The 20,416-nt window shown below is 39.3% G+C and overlaps 1 protein-coding gene across 1 annotated transcript in view; it reads left to right on the top strand.

The window, feature by feature from the left end:
• The window catches only part of DMXL1 (Dmx like 1), a 157,746-nt gene that overhangs the window by 55,071 nt on the left and 82,259 nt on the right, over positions 1-20,416 (top strand). Inside the window, exons 12-21 of the mRNA XM_015424996.1 lie at positions 18-690; positions 838-959; positions 2,468-2,557; positions 2,879-2,981; positions 6,068-6,184; positions 11,588-11,812; positions 13,899-15,566; positions 16,958-17,068; positions 17,938-18,107; positions 19,038-19,135. Coding sequence (XP_015280482.1) covers positions 18-690; positions 838-959; positions 2,468-2,557; positions 2,879-2,981; positions 6,068-6,184; positions 11,588-11,812; positions 13,899-15,566; positions 16,958-17,068; positions 17,938-18,107; positions 19,038-19,135 — 3,377 coding nt within the window. The remainder of the gene's footprint in view (positions 1-17; positions 691-837; positions 960-2,467; positions 2,558-2,878; positions 2,982-6,067; positions 6,185-11,587; positions 11,813-13,898; positions 15,567-16,957; positions 17,069-17,937; positions 18,108-19,037; positions 19,136-20,416) is intronic.

Below are 20,416 nucleotides of genomic sequence, written 5' to 3'. Positions count from 1 at the left end.
CTTGTAAAATGTTTTAGGTGTCATTTGTTTCAAGGATCCCTGTAGCCTTTCCCACTGGAGATGCAAATTCACTTTGCAGAAGTATAGTGATGTATGCTTGTACCAAGAACGTTGATCTAGCTATTCAACAAGGCAAACAAAAATTATCTGGCTTTGGCCATTCCTTTTGCTCCATGTTAATCTCTTCAGGGCACAGCAAATCATCGAACAGTTTAAAATTAAGCATCTTCACCCCAAATGTTATGATGATTTCTAAACATGCAGATGGATCTCTCAATCAATGGCTAGTCAGTTTTGCAGAGGAATCTGCTTTTTCAACCATACTCAGTATTTCCCACAAATCAAGATACTGTGGTCATCGTTTCCATCTTAATGACCTGGCTTGTCATTCAGTACTGCCACTGTTACTTACAACCTCCCATCATAATGCGGTAAGGACACCAGTTGTTGATAGCACGCAAGAGGCACGTGATGACTCACCTTCAAGATCTCAGAATAAAAGCTCTGCAGGCATGTTGTCACAGGATTCCACTACTGTCTACAGTGAACTTATCCTTTGGAGAGTTGATCCTGTTGGGCCACTGTCTTTTTCTGGTGGAGTTTCTGAACTTGCACGAATCAATTCCCTTCATGTATCTGCTTTTTCAAACGTGGCATGGCTGCCTACCCTTATACCCAGTTACTGTCTTGGTGAGTATTTTTTCTGATTGATAGATGATAGTGCTGAAAGTAGCTGCATAGACAGGAAACAATATTTGAATGAAAATAGTGGTTTAATTTGATGAGTACCCTTTATTGATTTGTATTTAAAGTATATGTTTTCACAATTGCCTTTAGGCACATATTGCAATTCCCCAAGTGCTTGTTTTGTTGCAAATGATGGACAGTATTTGAGACTGTATCAAGCTATCATAGATGCGAAAAAGCTTCTGTGTGAACTGTCAAATCCAGGAATTTCTGTAAGTAAAAATTAATTTAGATTCTTCATTAGATAAGTATACTGATGTTAACAACTAAATTCAGTTTAGTGACCATGACATTGAACACTTGACCCAGGCCATTGAACACTTAAGAATGTGCAACAGAACTAAGTGGCATAATGGTTGGATCTTCACTTGCATGAGAAAAGAATCTCTCCTAACAAACTTCCCCAATTCCCCTTCCCCCAGCAGCCTCTCAGTGAAGTGTCATGTAGCACTAAGTGTTGCAGTGAGGAGGAAGAAATGGGCAAAACTGTCGTCCCTCACTCTTGCATGAGTAACATGAGTTTGCACTCATCTAAAGGTTTTTGAACAATATGGTAGACTTTGGGGGAAGATGTACCATAGAATTACTACCTTTTTATAGTGGGCAGTTTAGAAAGCCACTTTCAGTAAAATATGTTTGCAGCAGTTGGTAGAGGAAGTGACATGTGAGATGCCTGTGATCCCTAGCATCTTGCAGTTATTTTCTCTTAATTCAATTTTTTGTGGGGATTCCTGTTTTCACATAGCAGTCCTTCACCATTAAGTGTGGAAAACAGCATGGCACAAATAAAAATTAACCCCAAAGTGCATATGTGCCATTACAATATAAGTAATGTTTTCTTTTATTAAGATGTACTGTGACAATTAAAATATATATATTGTCAGGGCAAACAAACACTATTTGCAGCTTTTCAATCAGTTGGCCTAGAATGGTCTATGATGCTGTATAATTACTGAGGCCTGGTAGCTAACTAAGCACAAAACCTTAAGAAGACTAGTATGTAGGGAGTATTGCTTTAACATGCTTCTTAAATAAAGGGCAGGTATGTCTTCTCTAACATTCGTTAGCAAAACAGAGTCAGGATTTAGGATCATACTGCATATGGAGACACATGGTTCCTACAGATTTTTAAAAAATTATTTTAATGTAGTTGCAGGGAGCTCAGTTTATTGTGGGCAGGAGGAGGGGCTTTTCAACCACTAAAATTGCTTTTCTATTTTGCTTTCCTTTCTGCAGGAAAATACATTTAAGGACCTAGTATCCCCCACCCAGCTGAAAAATAGTTCCTAGTGAGAAGGATAAGCACCTCATTTTCCCCTGCCACTGCTCTGCTCATGTTTGGCACCCTCTAATCAATTTGACACTGTTTATTTCACACACACACACACACACACACACACACACACACACACACACACACAAACAAACATATACCACCTATATATATACACACACATATGAGACCCATTCAGGGTCTCTCCAGAGATGTGACTTCTCTTTTCCAGGTTTGGGTTTGCTGTTGTCAGCAGTCAGGAATGTTGTCATTCCTAAGAATCACTTATACTACCTTTAGGATTCAAACAATAGTATGTAAAATAATACTTTATTGTGCTAAAATGTAATTCAAACAATAGTATGTATAATAATACTTTATTGTGCTAAAATGTAATACTTCACTACAGAAATAGAAACAACATAACCTTTAATACTGACTTTGCAGAAATATGTTGGTGAAGTATTTAATATCATAAGTCAACAGTCCACAGCCAGACCAGGATGCATTGTAGAGCTGGATGCTATTACAGAACTGGTAAGGACTTTAAGAAGTCAGTGAAAAATATTTTGTTATTGTTTTGAACTCAAGAAAAGGTTATTTACAGAGATAGTATTTTGGGGAACTGAAATCTGCCAAGAGTGTTGCATATTGCTAAGATTCCATTTGATTGTCATTTTAATGGGTTATATTCAAAGGCAGAAATGTGGGATATAAACTTTGTAAATAAATAATAAATATTCTGTCAAAACTTGAGATCTTCGTCGATGTAATCACTCCTGTGTATTTATAGATGTCTTGTATGTACATTTTAGTCATGCATCTGTATTTATACAAACTTTGTTTACTTTAATTTAGCATGGTGGGAAAATGCAGTTACTTCATGTTTTTCAAGAAGATTTCATTTTGAATCACCATGAGACTAAACTGTCAGAAAAAAACACCATGTTATCAGACTCTGGTAAAGCCCATGCTTCAATAAATTTGCAGTAAAGTGAAAAGATAATGAATGTGTTACAGACATTTTTGTTGTAGCAGTGCATTTAAGATCATGATTTTGGCTTGACAGTAGTAGTCATATCCTAAGGAAATGGATTCCAGTCCTATAAGTGACAATCTAATGTTTGTAGTGTTGTAGTGGTATCGTTAATGTCATTGAAACTACTAGTGCTCTTTGTGTCAACATATATGTAATAGCGGTGGTTGCCCTCCCCAAGTAGATCAAAATCCATAAGAGAGGGCTAGGTAGAGATGGTGTGAATGTTGTTGGGTTTTCCCCCCAAACCCTGGGTATGTTTACATAAGGTTTTTAAAAAGTAAACTACAATAAGTTACACTGATAAATAAACTACAATGGCTGCATGTGCACAGTTGCTATTTTTAAAAAGTCTCATACAACAATATGAAGAAGAGGGGGAAGGTAGGCAATCAGCTGAGGAGGCAAACACTAGCGGAGGAGCTAGGTGGTTAGGTATGTGGGCAACAGGAGGGGGGAAAGCGTAAAATTGGGAAGGCACACAAGGAAAAGCAAACATTTGGGTTGGGTGGATGGAGGAGAATCCAGGCAATTGAGCAGATAGGTAGGAGGAAGCAAAAATGACAACAGTTTAGGTGGATAGGTGAGAAGAGAATGGGCAATTGAGTGGTTTGATAAGGGGCTAGAAATGAGAGGCAGCTGCTCTCAGGCACAAGGAAGGCAACAAAGTTTGACACAAGCTAAAAATAATTTGTAACGTTTTGTTTTGGATTCCCAGCGTTACAGTGTTCATACTTCTAGAAGTAGGTAGTAAGGGAAGTGGTCTTCCATGTCCACTGGCCAGGATTTTTTAAAAATATATATCAGAAACTTTAGGTGATGTGACGTATGGAACTAGAATACTGTGTGTGAGTTATTTCTTAAACTCCATCTTTATTCAAAGTACCCTGCTACTTTAATTTTCAAATAATACAAAATCAGCATGCAAAGTGGTGGTACCTCCATGTGTAGTTGCAAAATCATAAATGGATAAATTGAGCCGTGCAGTTACTATAGGTTTCAATCCAGAATAGTCTAAGTAAATGCAGGCACATAGTAGACTTTTTATTTTACACTAATTAGCAGTAACCTGTGCCACAGCTTGGACTAACACTGAGATTTCCCTGAATGTATAAAGAATTCCTGTGCAAAGAAGCTAGAACAGGGGTGTCAAACATATGCCCCACGGGCCAGATCCAGCCTACAAGCAACTGGCTCCCTCCTGCTCCCTTCACCGGGGCTGCTGCTGCATTGCAGCACATTTTTGCCCAGCTCCCTCTGCTGCTTCCTGCTTCCTTCCAAGACTGCTTCTTGCTTCCTTCCAAGCCAAACCTCCTTTCCCTCCATTGGCTGTGGGCTTCTCCTTTTGGGAGGAAGGCAGGGGGAGGCAAAGAGCGAGAGAGAGCTCCACCCAGGAGAGAGAGAGTAACGTCTGAGTTCCATGGCTCCTTTAAGAGCAGCAATGTTTTATTTCAGGTATAAGCTTTCGTACACTTCTTCTCCAAAGGGAGGGAGAGGGTAGATGGATTCTTCGGACAAGCACAGTTTACACTGAGATCACTGTGCTCTGCTCTTACCTTTGAGACTTGATATGTCTCTTTCTCTTTTTCTGTCACACACACATGCACAGGTGTAGTATGTGTGTTAAAAGGAAGGGGCCGGTTGGGATAAGGGAAAATGAGAACTAAAAGGAAATTATTTTTGGCGTATTCTGAAATGTTTGTTTGTTTTCTTGAGATTAGATTTCTCTGTGCCCATATGAGATTTCATTTTCTTTCAAAAAGACCCTGATTAGAACACTTGGATTGGCTTCCATTTGTTAATAATCCAATTCCATTGGATCCCATTGTTTAATAATGGAAGTAGATGGCTAAGTTATTTAAAATACATTTATGGTTCCATATGTTCCAGTTCAACACGTCTCCCTTTCTCCCCTCCTACCTTGCTGGCTTCCTTTCTTCATTCCCTTTTTTTCGTTATCACCAACGCTTGAGTGGATTTTGCTTAGTCTGAAATCAACACATAATCCCTCTCTCCAGTTTAAGCAGATGAAAGGGGAGGGGGGAGAAGCCTAACAGTACAGCTTGCAAGATTTATTAGTGGAAAGGAGCATGAGTCCAGTAGCACCTAACAAAATTTTTGGCAGTGCATGAAGTTTCATAAGTCACTGCTCACTTCTTCAGATACAGCCTAGAATGTGAGTCTATTGGTCCTTATACCTTGGGCAGTGGAGTGATTTCGGATGCCACATGACAATAGCAGGCGGTAATGAGACAGGGAACCTAGGTCTCAATTCATCCCTGGAGGATACATTGAGCTTCATGATCAATTGCAATTCAGCAGTCTCTCTTTCTGATCTCCCTTTGAAATTCCTTTGTAAGAGAAATGCTACTCTTAGGTCAGCAATGTCCTTGGAAGGTTAAATATTCCCCCACTGGTTTTTGAATGTTGTGGTTTCTAATGTCAGACTTATGTCCATTTATTCTTTGCATCTTCCTGGACTAAATCTTCCTGGACCAAATGGAGACCTAGGTTTCCTGTCTCATTACCAATGCTGGTATCTCCTCTGCATATCACACCTAATCCAATCAAGCCTGCTTTTGTTGTTTTCCTGCTATTACCATTCGGCATCTGAAATCATCTTTATAAAGATTGTATCTCAGATACATCATTTAAATTTTATGGGATGCATGGCCCGGCCTGACAAAGTCACATTTATGCTAAATCCAGCTCTCGTAACAAATGATTTCGACACCTCTAAGCTAGAGTATAAAATTTTAGTTGCATTTGTTCTTCTTACATAAAGGAGCTCAATTAGATTGAGACTACGCTGTCCAATCCAATGCACATTTACTTGGAAGTAAGTTGTATTGAAGTCAATGATATTTATTCTCAAGCAAGTTTGCATAGGCTTTGGATTCTGCACATTTCAACTTACCTAATGTACATCATGAAAAGGAAAAACAGTTGTAGTCTGTAGTTAACAGGTGAAATTGTTGTACTAAAAAGGAAATCTGTTCACATTTTTACAGGATATCAGAAAAATGGATTTTCTGAAAAATTCTATTTAGTTGTCATTGAATACACACAGAACAGCTCAGTGTTACGCATGTGGAAACTACATTTGAAGTCTGTACCAGCCTCAGTGGGTATGTTCTTAATATTTGTAATATAAATTGTCTAATCATCAAATTTGCCTTTTTATGTTTTATTTTCTAATTTGATAATGGCAGATACAATATTTTAAGCAGTTATTACTTCTGTACTGCAGTTCTATAATCTGTTCCTTGTTGTGCATTCTTCCTGATGTGTGCATGAGGTATGGAGTTCAACTTTATTGTCTCAAAATCTTCTCTTGATCTGGAAAATATTAGGGCAGGAATGAATGTATGGGGTTTTTTGTTGGATACAAACACAGTGAGCATGTTCCATATGTTAAGTACTTTTAAGTCCAGCCCAGGTTAAGTACTTTTAAGTTTGATTGAAATCAATGAGAAAATTCTCGCTGAGAAACTAGTTCTCCTATGAAACGTTTTTATTTAAAATATTTGTATTCCACTTTATCAATAAACTTGAGAAGTGGCTTACAAAATAATAACAGCATAATACAAACAAAACAGCATACTTACAAACAAAATGGAATGGAATGAAAACTGAACAAAAGAAAAAATTAGAACTGGTAGAACAATCAGCACATTGTAAATACGGTTGATCACCAACAGCAATAGGTTCTCAGCCTAAAAAACAAAACTGCTTCAAAATTTATAGATTTGTACTTCAGTATTTCATAAAGATATGTTGGAACAAACAATGTACTTAGTTATTTACATTCAATATTGTACTGTAAATTTACGAACAGTCATGTTTTGGAATTTGTATTTTACCTATTGTCAAAAATCCTTACTTTTGAAATTTTTGTATTATCACTAATTCAATATTAATAAAATGTTAATAATAATAAAAGAAACCCTGCAACATCTAGATTTAAAAGAGACGTGGCAAGGATGCTAAACACTAAAAAGTGTAAAACTAACCAAGTGCCTTAGATAATAAAATATTAATTTGGGAGCTGGAGACCTTTTATGTGGAAAGTTCCAAAGTTCTGCTGCCATATGAGAGAAGGCTTTATGTTTGTAGCTCATCCACCTTATCCCTTATAGTGGGGCTCACAGATTAGAATCTAAATGAAAAGTATTAACTGATAGGCTGGAAGATAGGCAAAAAATATTCCGATCATGTAGAGCTTTATAACCAGTAACTTCTGTGTTGAATTGTGCCTGGAAGTGAGCTGGTAGTCAGTGAAGGTTTTTTAAATTCTGTCCAGCACAGGCTGACACCACAAACACTTGTTCGCCTTATTCACCATGTCAATCTTATTGAACTGAGTTTCCATTTATTCTTTCATCCTATTACTGAATCTACAAGAGAATGCAGGGTATCAGTTCCCCAAGTGGACTCAGTTAAAAAGAAGTAATATAGTTGGATGAAATCTGCATGTTGATAACCTCATTCTAAATCCTCAAACCAGCTGTTTGTTATTAAACAACATGGGGAACAGAATAGCATTAGATGGATATCTGTCTTTTATATGCTGTGAGGTCGAGAAGTAATTCCCCAGTGCTACACTCTGGAACAAATTAGCTGTGTAAGAACAGAGTCCCTGGAAACCAATGCCTCCAATACTCATCCCCAAAGCTCTGTGCAGCTTCTTTCTTCCTCCCGGGGCTGCAACTCCTGTCGAACTGCCTCCGCATTTGATGCTGACAGTCTGCCTTCCCTTTTTGATGAGTTAGCCTGTTTGGGGTTGCTCCCGGCCAGTCCCGGGAGGATGGGAGGCAGTTGACCGGGACAAAGTTACAACCAACTCATGGCAATCCCATGAAGTTCCACCCCATGGGGTTTTCAAGGCAACAGATGAGGAGAGGTGATTTGCCATTGTCTTCCGTGGCAGTCTCTCATCCCAAGTACTGATTCTCCTTAGTTCCCTGGGCTAGCAGGACTGTATCTTTCAGGACCCACTTATAAAGTACTCCATGCTACTTCCTCTCTTCCCAACACAGAACACATGAATCTTATATCAGTAAATGCTGAACAAAGTTGTATGTTATTTTTCAGTTTCAAAATGTTTAAATATAAAACAATATTGAGGAACAGGCTAATGGCCATTTATACATTATACAGAGGCAAATCCAGGTTTGCTCCTTAGGAATGCAGACAATCACACCTTTCTGATTAGCATATTGTCCAAGATCTGCTTTTACAAACATATGAAACTATATAGTTCTTCTAAGCAAGAATCTATAATATTAGAAGAACATATGATAATGTAATGTATGTAGTGGCTTCTCATGTCTTGGTTGAAGAAATAGGATTGTGCAGGAATGATGTAGAAACAGGGTTGGAGTGCATTGCCACTTACTGGATATGCAAAGTGGGGGATTTCATCTGTGTACTTCTTAAGGACAGTACTGGAAAGAATGAATGATAGGTGGGCTAGTTGTTCTGAACAATGTCTAGACAAGACTAATCATTCTGTCACATTTTTATCCACCTCTTTCCAAAAAGGGTAAGGGTGGCATTCATTATGTGTACCCGCGAGGCAATAGACATTGCCTGTTACTATCAATTCTTGCACCATCACTGGCTGGAAGCGGCTGAGCTCATGGCAAGACTGGCAGAGCTGCAGGACAGGGCTCAACTTGGACCCTGGGATCAGCAGTACAATTCCAGGTGGTGAAAAGCGTAGGGGTAAGCTCATTCCCATTAAGAATGGGCACGAACCAGGAAAATTGAGGTTTATGAAGGTTCATGGGGTCTCATGAACCACAAACCTTCCTGTTTAACAAACCAGTTTGTGGTTCGTGATGTGGCATGGCTTTTGCAAGCCATGCAGTGCACAAGTGAAGTCCAAGCAGCGAGTTCACCCACTTCCAGATGACCTTGCTGCTTGGTTGTAAATCGCACGTTGCACGGCTTACAAAAGCCATTTTAGGGGTTCCTTTTAAGTGGTTTTCTTGCAACCTGCACCACATGCAAGTGCAGTCCAAGTTTGTAAAAGCCATTTAAAGGGATACCTTTAAACTGCTTTTGCAAGCTGCATCTCCACCACAGTGGTGTGACTTGCAAGTGACCACAAAATGCATTTAAGTGCCTTCTGAGTTCATTCGCCAAGTTGTGCCACCGCGGTGCAGCTTGGAGAAGGCATTTAAGGAGACCATGCCCCACTGCTGGTGCCAGTGTGACTGCTGATATGAACCGCATGAGCCTCCCAAAGCCATCTGGGAAGGTTGTGGGAGGTTTGTGGCGGTGGGATGGTATGAACCTCAGTTTGCGAGCCACAAACTGGGCACAGTTTGTCACGAATATAGGTTCATGAGCTGGTTTGTGCCCATCCTCTACTCTTGTCACCACCTGGACTTGCTCTACTGATTGCTGGGTCCAAGCTGAGCCCTGGTCTGCAGCTCTTGCCAGTGCTTATTGCTTCCCCCACTGCTGCTACTTGGTTTGGTCAGCAAACCTGTACATGGAATGCTCACCTTGCAATCAGAGGGTGATTGGCTGTGTCTCTCCCTGAACACCCTGCTCTCTGAGGGTATAAACCACAGGGCAAAGGAGAAGGGAAAGTGGCTACTTCATCCTGCTGCTGACAGGAGGTGAGTTCATTGCCTCCTCCACTAGCTCATTCTGTTCTTCCACTCTCCTGGCCATGTTGACTTACTTGCAAAAGAACTAAAACCCGCTTTTAGGTTCAAACCCACAGCTTGAAAACCGTTGCTGACATTGACCAACTGTCAGGGTGACCAAGACAGTTTCAGTCTGAAAACTGGGGCACAAACTAAATTGAAATGGATCCAGATAATGGTATCGAAGAAAGCCTGCAGTTGTCTGGCTACCATTTATTTGAGCACTATACTCAAGAATGATACTGTGTTATGTTTTGGCTGGATCATGCACCATGTTTGAACAGACAGCCTTAAGTACCTCTTTAGCAACACCAACAATTTTAACTTTTTATTTTATTAACTGTGGTGGTTTGTTTGAATCCAAAAGTTGTTGAGTTTTGCAAGGTGTTGTTCTACAGTGGTCCATCTCTAAATGCAATTTAGTATTAACAGCACCTATCACTTGACTCAGTTGTGAGATACGTGTGTTGAGCCAAGTCAAATTTACTATTTTTATCAATGTTCTGCCTATGTAGTTACAAATATTCTAACAAGAATAGGTACATATTATTTTTGAAAGTTGAAGTGAGAGAATGGCATGGTTGCTACTTTTTGATCATGAGACCTAAGATGCCAGCAAAGTTCTAAAGTTGGAGCACACTTGATTAGGGATGGGCACAAACTGGAAAAATTCAGTTTTTTTCGGTTTGTGGTGTGCCTGGTTTGTGAGCCATGAACTGTCATGAACTTCTAGGTGCCAAATGAACTGGTTTGGCTCATGAGGTTTGTGATGCAGTAGAACGCCCTCCTTAAAGGTAAAGGTTCCCTTGCTCGAAAGCCAGTCGAATCCGACTCTAGGGTTGCGGTGCTCATCTCCGTTTCAAAGCCGAAGAGCCAGCACTGTCCGAAGACGTTTCCGTGGTCATGTGGCCGGCATGACTAAACACCAAGGTGCACAGAACGCTGTTACCTTCCCACTAAAGTGGTACCTATTTATCTACTTGCAATTTCTTGCTTTCGAACTGCTAGGTTGGCAGGAGCTGGAACTAGAGACGGGAGCTCACCCCGTCTTGTGGCACCCGGGTCTTGAACTGCTGAACTACTGACTTTCCACAGCCTGCAGTTCAGCGTCTTAACCACTTGAGCCACCGCAGCTCGCTAGAAATACTAGACTTGTAGGGGATCTCTGGCTGACTCTCCTTACCTGCTCTCCAAGTTCAGCGACGATTGTATGTACCCCAAAGCAGATGCCCCCAGGAAAGTGCTTTCAGGGGAAATGACAGGCACAGGTTCTGGAGGTTAATGAGTGTATAGAATGGTCGGTGTGCAAACCAGAGATATCAAACTTGCTAGGGACTTCCCCGTGATACTCTTCTATATGCCCTCCAAGTTATGTGCAGATTGGACGTAGGGGGTCCAAGTTATGCCCCCCCCAGAAGATGCCCCCAGGAAAGTGCTTTTGGGGAAAATGCCAGGCATAGTTTCAAAAGTTTATAGAATGGACCAGTGTTTCCAAAGCTGGAGAATTCTGCCCCCCATTGCTTTGAAGTTTAGTAAACATTTTGATTGAGCAGTCTGTCTGGAAATGTGTCCATTTACAAACTGCCACAAACTGCTTGAAAGTTCATGGAAAGTTTATGTTGTTGACCTGCCATGAGCTTCAGTTTGCAAACCATGAACCAGTCAAAATTCATCATGAACTTTAGTTCCTGAGCCGGTTCATGCCTATCGCTACACTAAATGTTGCCATCTTACAAACTTGATAATCTATTTTGGCAAGGAAATAAGTAGCATTTAAGCTTAGAATTGAGTTAAAAGTTGTATTTACAGAATTATCATTGTTTCGTATATCAAAGTCTGTAGTACTGTCTTCTTTTTTTTTCCTTTTAGATGAACAAATAAATTCAAAAACATCTAAAACAACATCACACCAAGAAGACCTCTATTGTTCTCCAGATCAAGAGAAGCTCCAGTGTTCTCTCACACAAAAATATGAAACTTGCCGAGAGAAACTTCAAAGTACCAGCCAGCTTGCTCTTTTTTCAGAGCTGGTTTATAGTCAAGAACTGAATTTGCCACAAGGAGTAGAGATAATAAGTATAAAGCCATCTGCAGGTTTGTAAATGATGAAAAGGGATGTGAGGATGAATGGGCATTTATTTGTACATCTGCCTTCTTGTTGGATTGTCTTCCATATTTTCATCATGCCTTAATTCTAGTTTGAAAATCTAGCAGTTTACTAAAGTGTTGCAAATGCCCCGAGGGCACTAAGGTTCATTGACTTGTGTGGCTAGCCAATAAACCACACAGTTAAAACAATCATCCAGACAGTAAAGGGTAACAAAACAATTTATTCGAATATGGAGCACCTCACAGCTTAAATTCAGCGTGGGTGTTAAATGAGCAAATACAGAAAGCAGAGTTATATACTCTTCTTGCTCCTCCTCACTTTACATAATCACTGACATCACTTAGATCTGCTCAGTTCCGTTTTCTTTGTCTGGCCAGTCATCAATCACATATTTGACAGGATGTGACTTGGCTGCGTCTCAACTCCCACAATTCAGATGCAGTACTCATTATGCTCATTATATTTGATTTACAATTTTGTTTACTTTTTTTGGCCATACTCCCAGACTCCTTTCACCTTTGAATGAACTTTCAGGCTGAGTTCATTTTCAGTATCAAATCTATCAGTTCTGTTACACAGTTGGTCTTCTTTTACATTAATACATATATCTTAAAGCATTTTATAAACTTATTTTCACTAACAGGTATACAAAATATGAAAACATATCATTACAATGACATTCTAAAGAATTAAAACTTTTACATGAAATCTTTTAGTGTTTTAAAGTAGCCTATGGCCTAAAGCTCTTGTAGATGCACTGAACCTATCTATTAGTTTTCATTTTGGCCTATCAGAATATTTTTAATAATTTTTATTAAGTTTCTTTTTGTCTAAATTAAAGCTTTTAATTTGTAAAACACAGTAGCTTACTTTAGCCAGGAGGGGACACCAGTCTATAATACAAATGTTGTATTTCTAATTGACCCTTTTAGTGTAACAAACTTCAAAGCACACACTTTGGAACATCTCCTGACTTTGCTCGTTCTGACCTGCCCATGATTTATGTTTTCTATGTTGGCAGGGTCTTCTACACACCTGGTAGTTCTGAATGTATAATCATTTCCCTTTAGGCAAACAGTATTTTTTGTCTTAAGCTTAATAACTTTAGCAGAGCTTAAAACTAATAAAGGGATAGTTGTTTTACAAATGTCTCTTATACATATTCAGCCTTAACAAACATAACAAAGTTCTAAAAACACACCATCAGATCAAGAGAAGAGATTTCTCTCTGTTACAATATATAGCTGTCCTTTTACCCCAACTAGGCTCTTCTCTTTTGAAGTACAAGATGGAACAATAAATCTTAAAGTTGGCAATAGTTTCTTTCCAATTTAGACTGTTGACATTATACCTATTCAATTCATTAAGCAAAGCTTTCTGTTATTCCAGTTTAAAAAATGCAAACAGTCTTTTCTATTTAGAATAATAATCTACAAAACCAAGTATATAGAGATATTGCATATACCAATAGTTCAATATTGATATACTAAAACCTATTTTAAAATTAAGCTTATTTAGAATTACCAAAAAATCAGAAGCTGAAATGAACTTTTAAATGGATCTCTTTGAAGTAGAGAGATTCTCATAAATATTGAAAATTGACAGCTCCTAATTGGAAATTGGCAAAGTTTAACCTGGGCAGAAAACACCTGCCATTTCCTCTCTATTTCTTGAAATTAGCTTTACTAGGAAGCAAGGGCTGGACCATGTTAATTAAAAATGATTTAAACCACCTGCTTTTATAACACTGTTTAGTGATTTAAACTGCTCACCAACTCCACCAGGAATTTCAAAGACTTTCCCCCCAAAGATTCCTGTAAAACAGCAATAATCAATAGAAAATCATTTGAACCTTTGGCATTGCCTACAAAAGTAAGCTTAGATCTAAAAATAATATTAAAATTGCACTTAAAATACATAGCAACTATTGTTGCAAAAGTCATAGTGTAAGACACAAGAACGTTTTAGGGGATTGATACTGCTTTTCTTAAACCCTGCAAAATTAGATTTATAAATCTTTTTTAAAACACACACACACTTGTATCCTAAGGATTTTCTTTTTAATTTTAGGTCATTTGAGTTCTTCCTCCATATATCCAGTCTGTCAAACTCCTTATCTTCTTGCAACTTTATGCTCGGATGATAAGGTTAGATTTTGGAGGTGCAGAGTGACGTTGGAATCAGGTATTGTTTCTGAACCAGGGAGAAATTCAAATATTGGTACGTATGTATGGGAAGAATGGCCACTACTAATTGAAGATGGATTTCTTAGTAGCAGTTCCCTTAATGTGCCAGGGAAACCTCTTGAAATTAGTTGTGCACATACAAATCGATTAGCTGTGGCATACAAGCGAAAAATGCCCCAAAATGGTGGTTCTTCTCAAGACTCTTCAGTGAATGTTGGCATTTTTGAATGTGAATCTACTGGAGGATCTTGTTGGATCTTGGAACAAACTCTTCACTTGGATGAATTAAACCCAACATTGGACTCTTTGGGTATTGATAGTAATTCAGTGGCAGATGGAAAGGAGAATGTAATACCCAGCACAAAACATTTAGTTCACTTAGACTGGATGTCTAGAGAAGATGGCTCACATATCCTAACAGTAAGTATTGGGCCAAAGCTTTATATGTTTGGTCATCTGGCTGGGATATTGCAGGAACAAACTGGTAAAGAAATATTTGTCTTGCCACTGTGGGAGAATGCTAAGACTTCAGGCCCTTCTAGATTTGTACTGCTGCGATGTGTGGATTTAGTATCATCTGTAGAAGGCTCACCTCCTTTACCTGTTTCTTTGTCTTGGGTTCGTGATGGCATCCTTGTAGTTGGAATGGATTGTGAAATGCATGTTTATTCTCAGTGGCAGCCTCTTTCAAAACAAGAGCCTGTTTCCATAGACTCCTACAGTGGGAGTACACCATCCATAATAAGTTTAATGAAACAAAACCAGTCATCTGGTCTCCACCCACCAAAGCGAACATTAACCAGATCAATGACAAGTCTTGCTCAGAAACTTAGTGGAAAGAAAACTGCATTTGATATGTCATTAGAGTTGGAGGATTCTGGACTGTTTGAAGCAGCTCACGCATTGTGTCCCACTTTACCTCAGTACCACCCTCTTCAGCTCCTGGAACTCATGGATCTAGGAAAAGTACGTAGAGCAAAGGCAATTCTGTCTCATCTTGTTAAATGCATTGCTGGAGAAGTTATTGTCGTAAATGAATCTGAACCCAGCCATGAAAGGCGGCACCACTCTCTCTCAATTTGCGCCAGTGGGAGCACCACACGGGACCCGAAGACATTCAGCCAACGCCTTAGTGAAGTTTCAGACTATACAGAAATAGACTCTGTTCCACCACTTCCTTTATATGCATTGCTTGCTGCAGATGAGGAAGGTTCGTATGCTTGTACAGAGAAGTTGAACAACCCAAGGAACATTAACAAACAAAATGTGCCAGATGAAAACTATGAAGATCTTTTTCAGAATTCTAGTCTTCATACAGATGACCTCACTTTGTGTGACATAGATGAAGAAGACAAAAAGCCAAGTGTTATCGATCTTTCTCAGTATAATCCAACTTACTTTGGACCAGAGCATGCCCAAGTTCTTTCTCGTCACTTGCTTCATTCTAGTTTACCAGGCATGACCAGGATAGAGCAGATGTCATTAATGGCCTTAGCTGATACAATTGCCACTACCAGTACTGATATAGGAGAAAGCAGAGACAAAAACCAAGGTAAGCTCTCTTGACTATTGACATTCAGTGTTTGTCATAACCTACACATGTTTGGAGAAAGTTGTAGCTTCTACAAACTGTCACTTCAGATTTGTATTTTATAAATCTAGTTGTAAATACCTTTAATTTTCTCACAAATATCAAAAGCTTTAAAGTCGGCAAGTTAGTGCCACTATAGTTGCAAAACAAATGGTTAATTATGGAAGGCCTTGGGTAAGGGGATCTATGAAATTTGGTATTCTAGAGTAGCTTGAACTTGATTTTCAAATATGTTAGGCTTGGAATAACTCTTTCTGAATGCTGTTTTAGTCCAGCGGCACCTTTAAGACCGACAAAGTTTAATTCTGGTATAAGGTTTTTTTGTGCATGCACACTTCTTCAGATACCTTGAAACAAGACTTCCTCAGTCATTACATATAGGTAGAGATGGGGTTGTTAGTGGCTAGGAAGGGCTAATTCGAGTCAAGATGTGTAAGTAACTGAGTGATAAGTATAGCTAAGATTGGATTAAAGCAGTTGGTAAGACCTGTGAAAAGCAGCAGTTAGCATACAGATAATTTAAAAAGTTAACAGATGTGAGAACTAAGTTTGAGTCTAGTGGCACCTTTAAGACCAACAAAGTTTAATTCTGACTGTAAATTAGATGCTGTATTATTGTGGGTGAGGAGTTGTTTAAGATTGGGGGGGGGATTTGAACATGGACACTGGTAGCAGAGCTTGCAATAAACCCAGATGCCAACTTTACTGCTGCATACACCCAGTCAACACAAGCAACCTAACAGTGTTAATTGCACCATCTCAGGCTCTTCACTTGCTCATCTTCTAACACTGTATGTGCCATTAAATGCTGACAGTGGCCTTCAGTTATCTTCATAGGGCAAACAGATCAAACCCTATGCCAAAAGATAAATGGACAAAAATCTGACATCAAGAATCACAAAGTTAAGAAACCTGTAGGAGAATATTTCAGCTTCCCAGGGCACTCAGTGGGGAACTTCAAAATAGCTGTTTTATTGCAAAAGAATTTCAGAAACAGAGTGAAACAGGAGATGCTGAATTACAGGTTAGTTCTCACATCTATTTGTTAACTTATTATCTGTATGCTAATTTGCTGCTATTCACACGTCTTACCCAACTGTGTTAATCCAATCTTAGCTATACTTATTGTTCAGTTACTTATGCATCTTGACTCTAATTAGCCCTTCCTGGCAATTAACCCCCCCACCCTCTTTCTACCTGTATGTAATGGTTGAGGAAGTCTTGTTGCAATGTATCTGAAGAAATGTGCTTGCACATGAAATCTTATACTCAGAATTAAACTTTGTTGGTCTTAGAAGTGCCACTGGACTCAAAGTTTGTTTTATTGCTTCACACTAACACTCTTTTCATAGGAGGAGAAACACTTGATGAATGTGGCTTAAAATTTCTTTTGGCTGTCCGTCTTCACACCTTTTTGACAACCTCTCTGCCACCTGCTCACAGAGCCCAACTACTTCATCAAGGTAACACTTTTCCCTGTTGCCATTTTGTATACACTAAAAAAATTAGGGACAGCTGTTCATAGGGGCAAATAAGAGGAAAAAATGGTAAGGAATATGTAGATTGCTTTCTTAGGTAAATGCCCAAGCTTGTTTGGGCTGTAATTACTTTGACTCTGGATGGGATGTTGTTTAGGATGCAAGTGTATCTATGAACTGCTAAATTCAGCTACTTTTGTATTCTGGTTATTTCAGGCTAGTAATTCATCAAATACCAACATAATACAGTTTACAACTTCTAAATTTATAATGTCAGTTTGAGATAATTAATGGCATGCATAAATTATAATAATGGTGATATTTAGATGTTCCATGGCTGTATTCATATATATTGACAAGCAATGTTTATCATAATGAAGACAAGCCTTGGAAGTTTTCAGGCTTCTTCCTCCCTTTTTATCTGTCTTTTTATGAGGTACAGGAATTGAATAGTTCCTGTTCACAAATAACCCCTTAAATTGTACTGTACAGACATTCCACTTATGGAAGAGGATAGAGAATTTCATCACTCACTGTAATCTCCAGACTCATTTTGGGTTTTTGTTTGCAAGGATGCTTTGAGTCTAAGGAATATCTTTTGTTCAGGAGTGGGGGGCAGAGGGGGTTAACAAAAGCTAAGAATGGCCAGGAAGGATTCACTTGTACCTGCAGAGTGTCTGTTAGATGCTACACATGGTTTGTTGCTGTATCTGAGTCACAAATTTGGGTTTACTGTTTTTAAGAAATATTTAACCTTCTCCCTCTGTTGGGTGCAGGGGACTCTAGATGTTTAGCAAATTAATATCTTGATTTTGAGTAAATAGTTTAAAACATACCATTTTTGGACATTACAGGTTTGTCTTCTAGTCATTTTGCCTGGGCATTTCATTCAGTAGCAGAAGAAGAACTGTTAACCATGCTACCAGCAATGCAGAAACGTGATCCCACATGGTCGGAACTCAGAGCAATGGGAGTAGGATGGTGGCTTCGAAATACTCATAGTTTGCGCAGGTGCATTGAGAAGGTAAATGTAGTTTATAATAAACAGTGTTAACATCAGATGACCATTCTGCTTTTGCAGTTATTCCTAATATAATACTTCAGTATGGCTAATTTAAAACAAAAGTACTTTAATTTCTGTCTTTGACTTGGATCCTGTTTAACGATAGTGGAAGCAAATTTTCAAAGGTCCTTCCACTACAGCCTGATGTGCCCCATGGGGGGTACTTCATTGAAAAGGAGGAATAAAAAAATCTCTTGCCCACAGTTTCCATTGATGGAAATAGCTTTTGTAAGTATGCATTCCTTCCCCAACTATTAAATAAGTAGCTTTGCTTCAAGCAGATGTTTTTGTGTCTGAAAATATTGAGAGGTCCTGGTTAATTTGGAAGTAGTTCAACTTTTTTAGCAAGAGAATTATAGCCACATCTTTTGAGACAACCATATCAGTGTTACCTATAGTGTTACTCTAGCATAAGTAGACCCTAATGCATTCCATTTAGGGAGGTGCACCAGACAAGATGCTTCCAAATTAATAAATTTGCCTGATAGAAACGAAGAACCAGGAAACAAAATCCCCCACATAAATGTCCAAAACCAAGTATTAATGTTATGAATATATCTGAAAGGTATATAGAAAGGACATGGAAGTAAAATATAAATACTTGGTGTAATATTAATTTTGAGTGCATTTACTTTGCCCCATAGAATGAATGTCACATAGTCCTGATACAGGTTGCAATAAGTAGTATTTGATTTTGCTTTCTGGCACCGACGTTTATGGCACAATTCGTAAGTGATTAAATTGAAGCTTATTGTGAAGACTGGTGTTGACAAGGTTTATTATTCCCATTAAGCGTGAATATTGCTTGTCAGATACCTGTATGAAAATAAAAGTAATTTCATCTTCATTAGATAAATTGATGATTTTAGATATTGCAATTATTTTTTGCAGGTTGCTAAAGCAGCCTTTCAGAGAAATAATGATCCACTAGATGCAGCCATTTTTTACCTTGCTATGAAAAAGAAGACTGTGATTTGGGGGTTATACAGGTATGTAACAGGGCTTAATGCACCGCATACAGAAAAACTCTTTCCTGCTTAAAGTTCTTTCTCTGGCCAAGGAAAAATAGTATTTTTTAGTCAAAACTTCAAATAAGTCTTTGATGCTGATACTTTATAGTTAGTTAGCATTTATGGTCTTTCCATTATGATTTTGCCATTTGCAGAGCAAATTTCACTGTAGATACAAATGCTGCCACCAGAAATTATATGGGGTCCCACAAAACTTGTTTCTGATGTCCATAAATATGCCCTGCTAACAAGACATTTCTGAGGGTTAATGGCTGCCCCTCCACCTTCTTTAAAAAGTATTGTATTTTTCAGAGCATTCTACAAGAATGCTTGGGGGGGAAATGTGGATATTTGCCAGAAACAATGGTGAGAAGCCCCTAACCACTACACCAAACTGGCTGGCGTCTGTGACCATGTAGCCCCGGACATCGTTGCTGCCACCGCCCACCCATTCTCTCAGGCTACTCTTTATCGTAGCAGTGATGTTTGCTGCTGTGTGTTCTGCATCCGTCTCTGTGCATGGAGCAGAACCATCTTGTAGCCCTCTGCAATGTTCCCTCTAAGCTGCGGAGTCTTGTGAGCAAAAATTCTACTTTGTGAGCTCCTGGCATTAAAGTTGTGAGCGAGCGATTTGGCTACTGCATAAATTGGTTTGCTCTGGAGCCCTCCTTCCTGAGCTGAGACAAAAATTTGTGAGCTGGAGGCTAAAAAACTGTGAGCTGGCTCACACTAACTCAGCTTAGAGGGAACACTGGCCCTCTGGTAGGACTGTGCTTCCTGGGGCGTGGCCCCAGTGGTCAGGACAGTGAGGTCCTCCGGTTGCCATCAGTGGGCAGCAAGAGATAAGTAACAGTGCTGCTGGTTGCTTCAGAGGTCCATGGCGAAGTGGACGGTTTGGCCTTTTGCTCTGGAAAGCTCACCCTTGACCATTGCCAGTGCGAAGCGGTGCATGGTGGGCAAGACTCACCGGCTCATGGTCCTTCGCAAGGGGATTGGGTACCAGTGAGCAAGGTGTTGCAGCAGTCAGTGAAAGGCTATGTCCTCCATGAGGGAGAAGTACTGGCCATCCACTGCAGTCATCTCACCAATGAGGCGAGTGAGTGCTTCCTGAGCCCTCCACCTTGCCCTTTTGGTAGCACTGTTGGCATCCCTGAGAATATGACCTCTTGGAGTGTGGCCTGGCTCAGGGTCCCAACCACGGCACCCAGATTGTGGGGAGCCTTTTCATGAGGGGCCTCCTGCTTCCCCTTTGGTTCTCTC

The sequence above is a fragment of the Gekko japonicus genome, unplaced genomic scaffold, assembly GCF_001447785.1.
Source record: "Gekko japonicus isolate JY-2015 unplaced genomic scaffold, Gekko_japonicus_V1.1 scaffold2135, whole genome shotgun sequence".
In the NCBI taxonomy this organism is placed as follows: domain Eukaryota; kingdom Metazoa; phylum Chordata; class Lepidosauria; order Squamata; family Gekkonidae; genus Gekko; species Gekko japonicus.
This window is presented reverse-complemented; position numbering and strand designations above follow the sequence as displayed.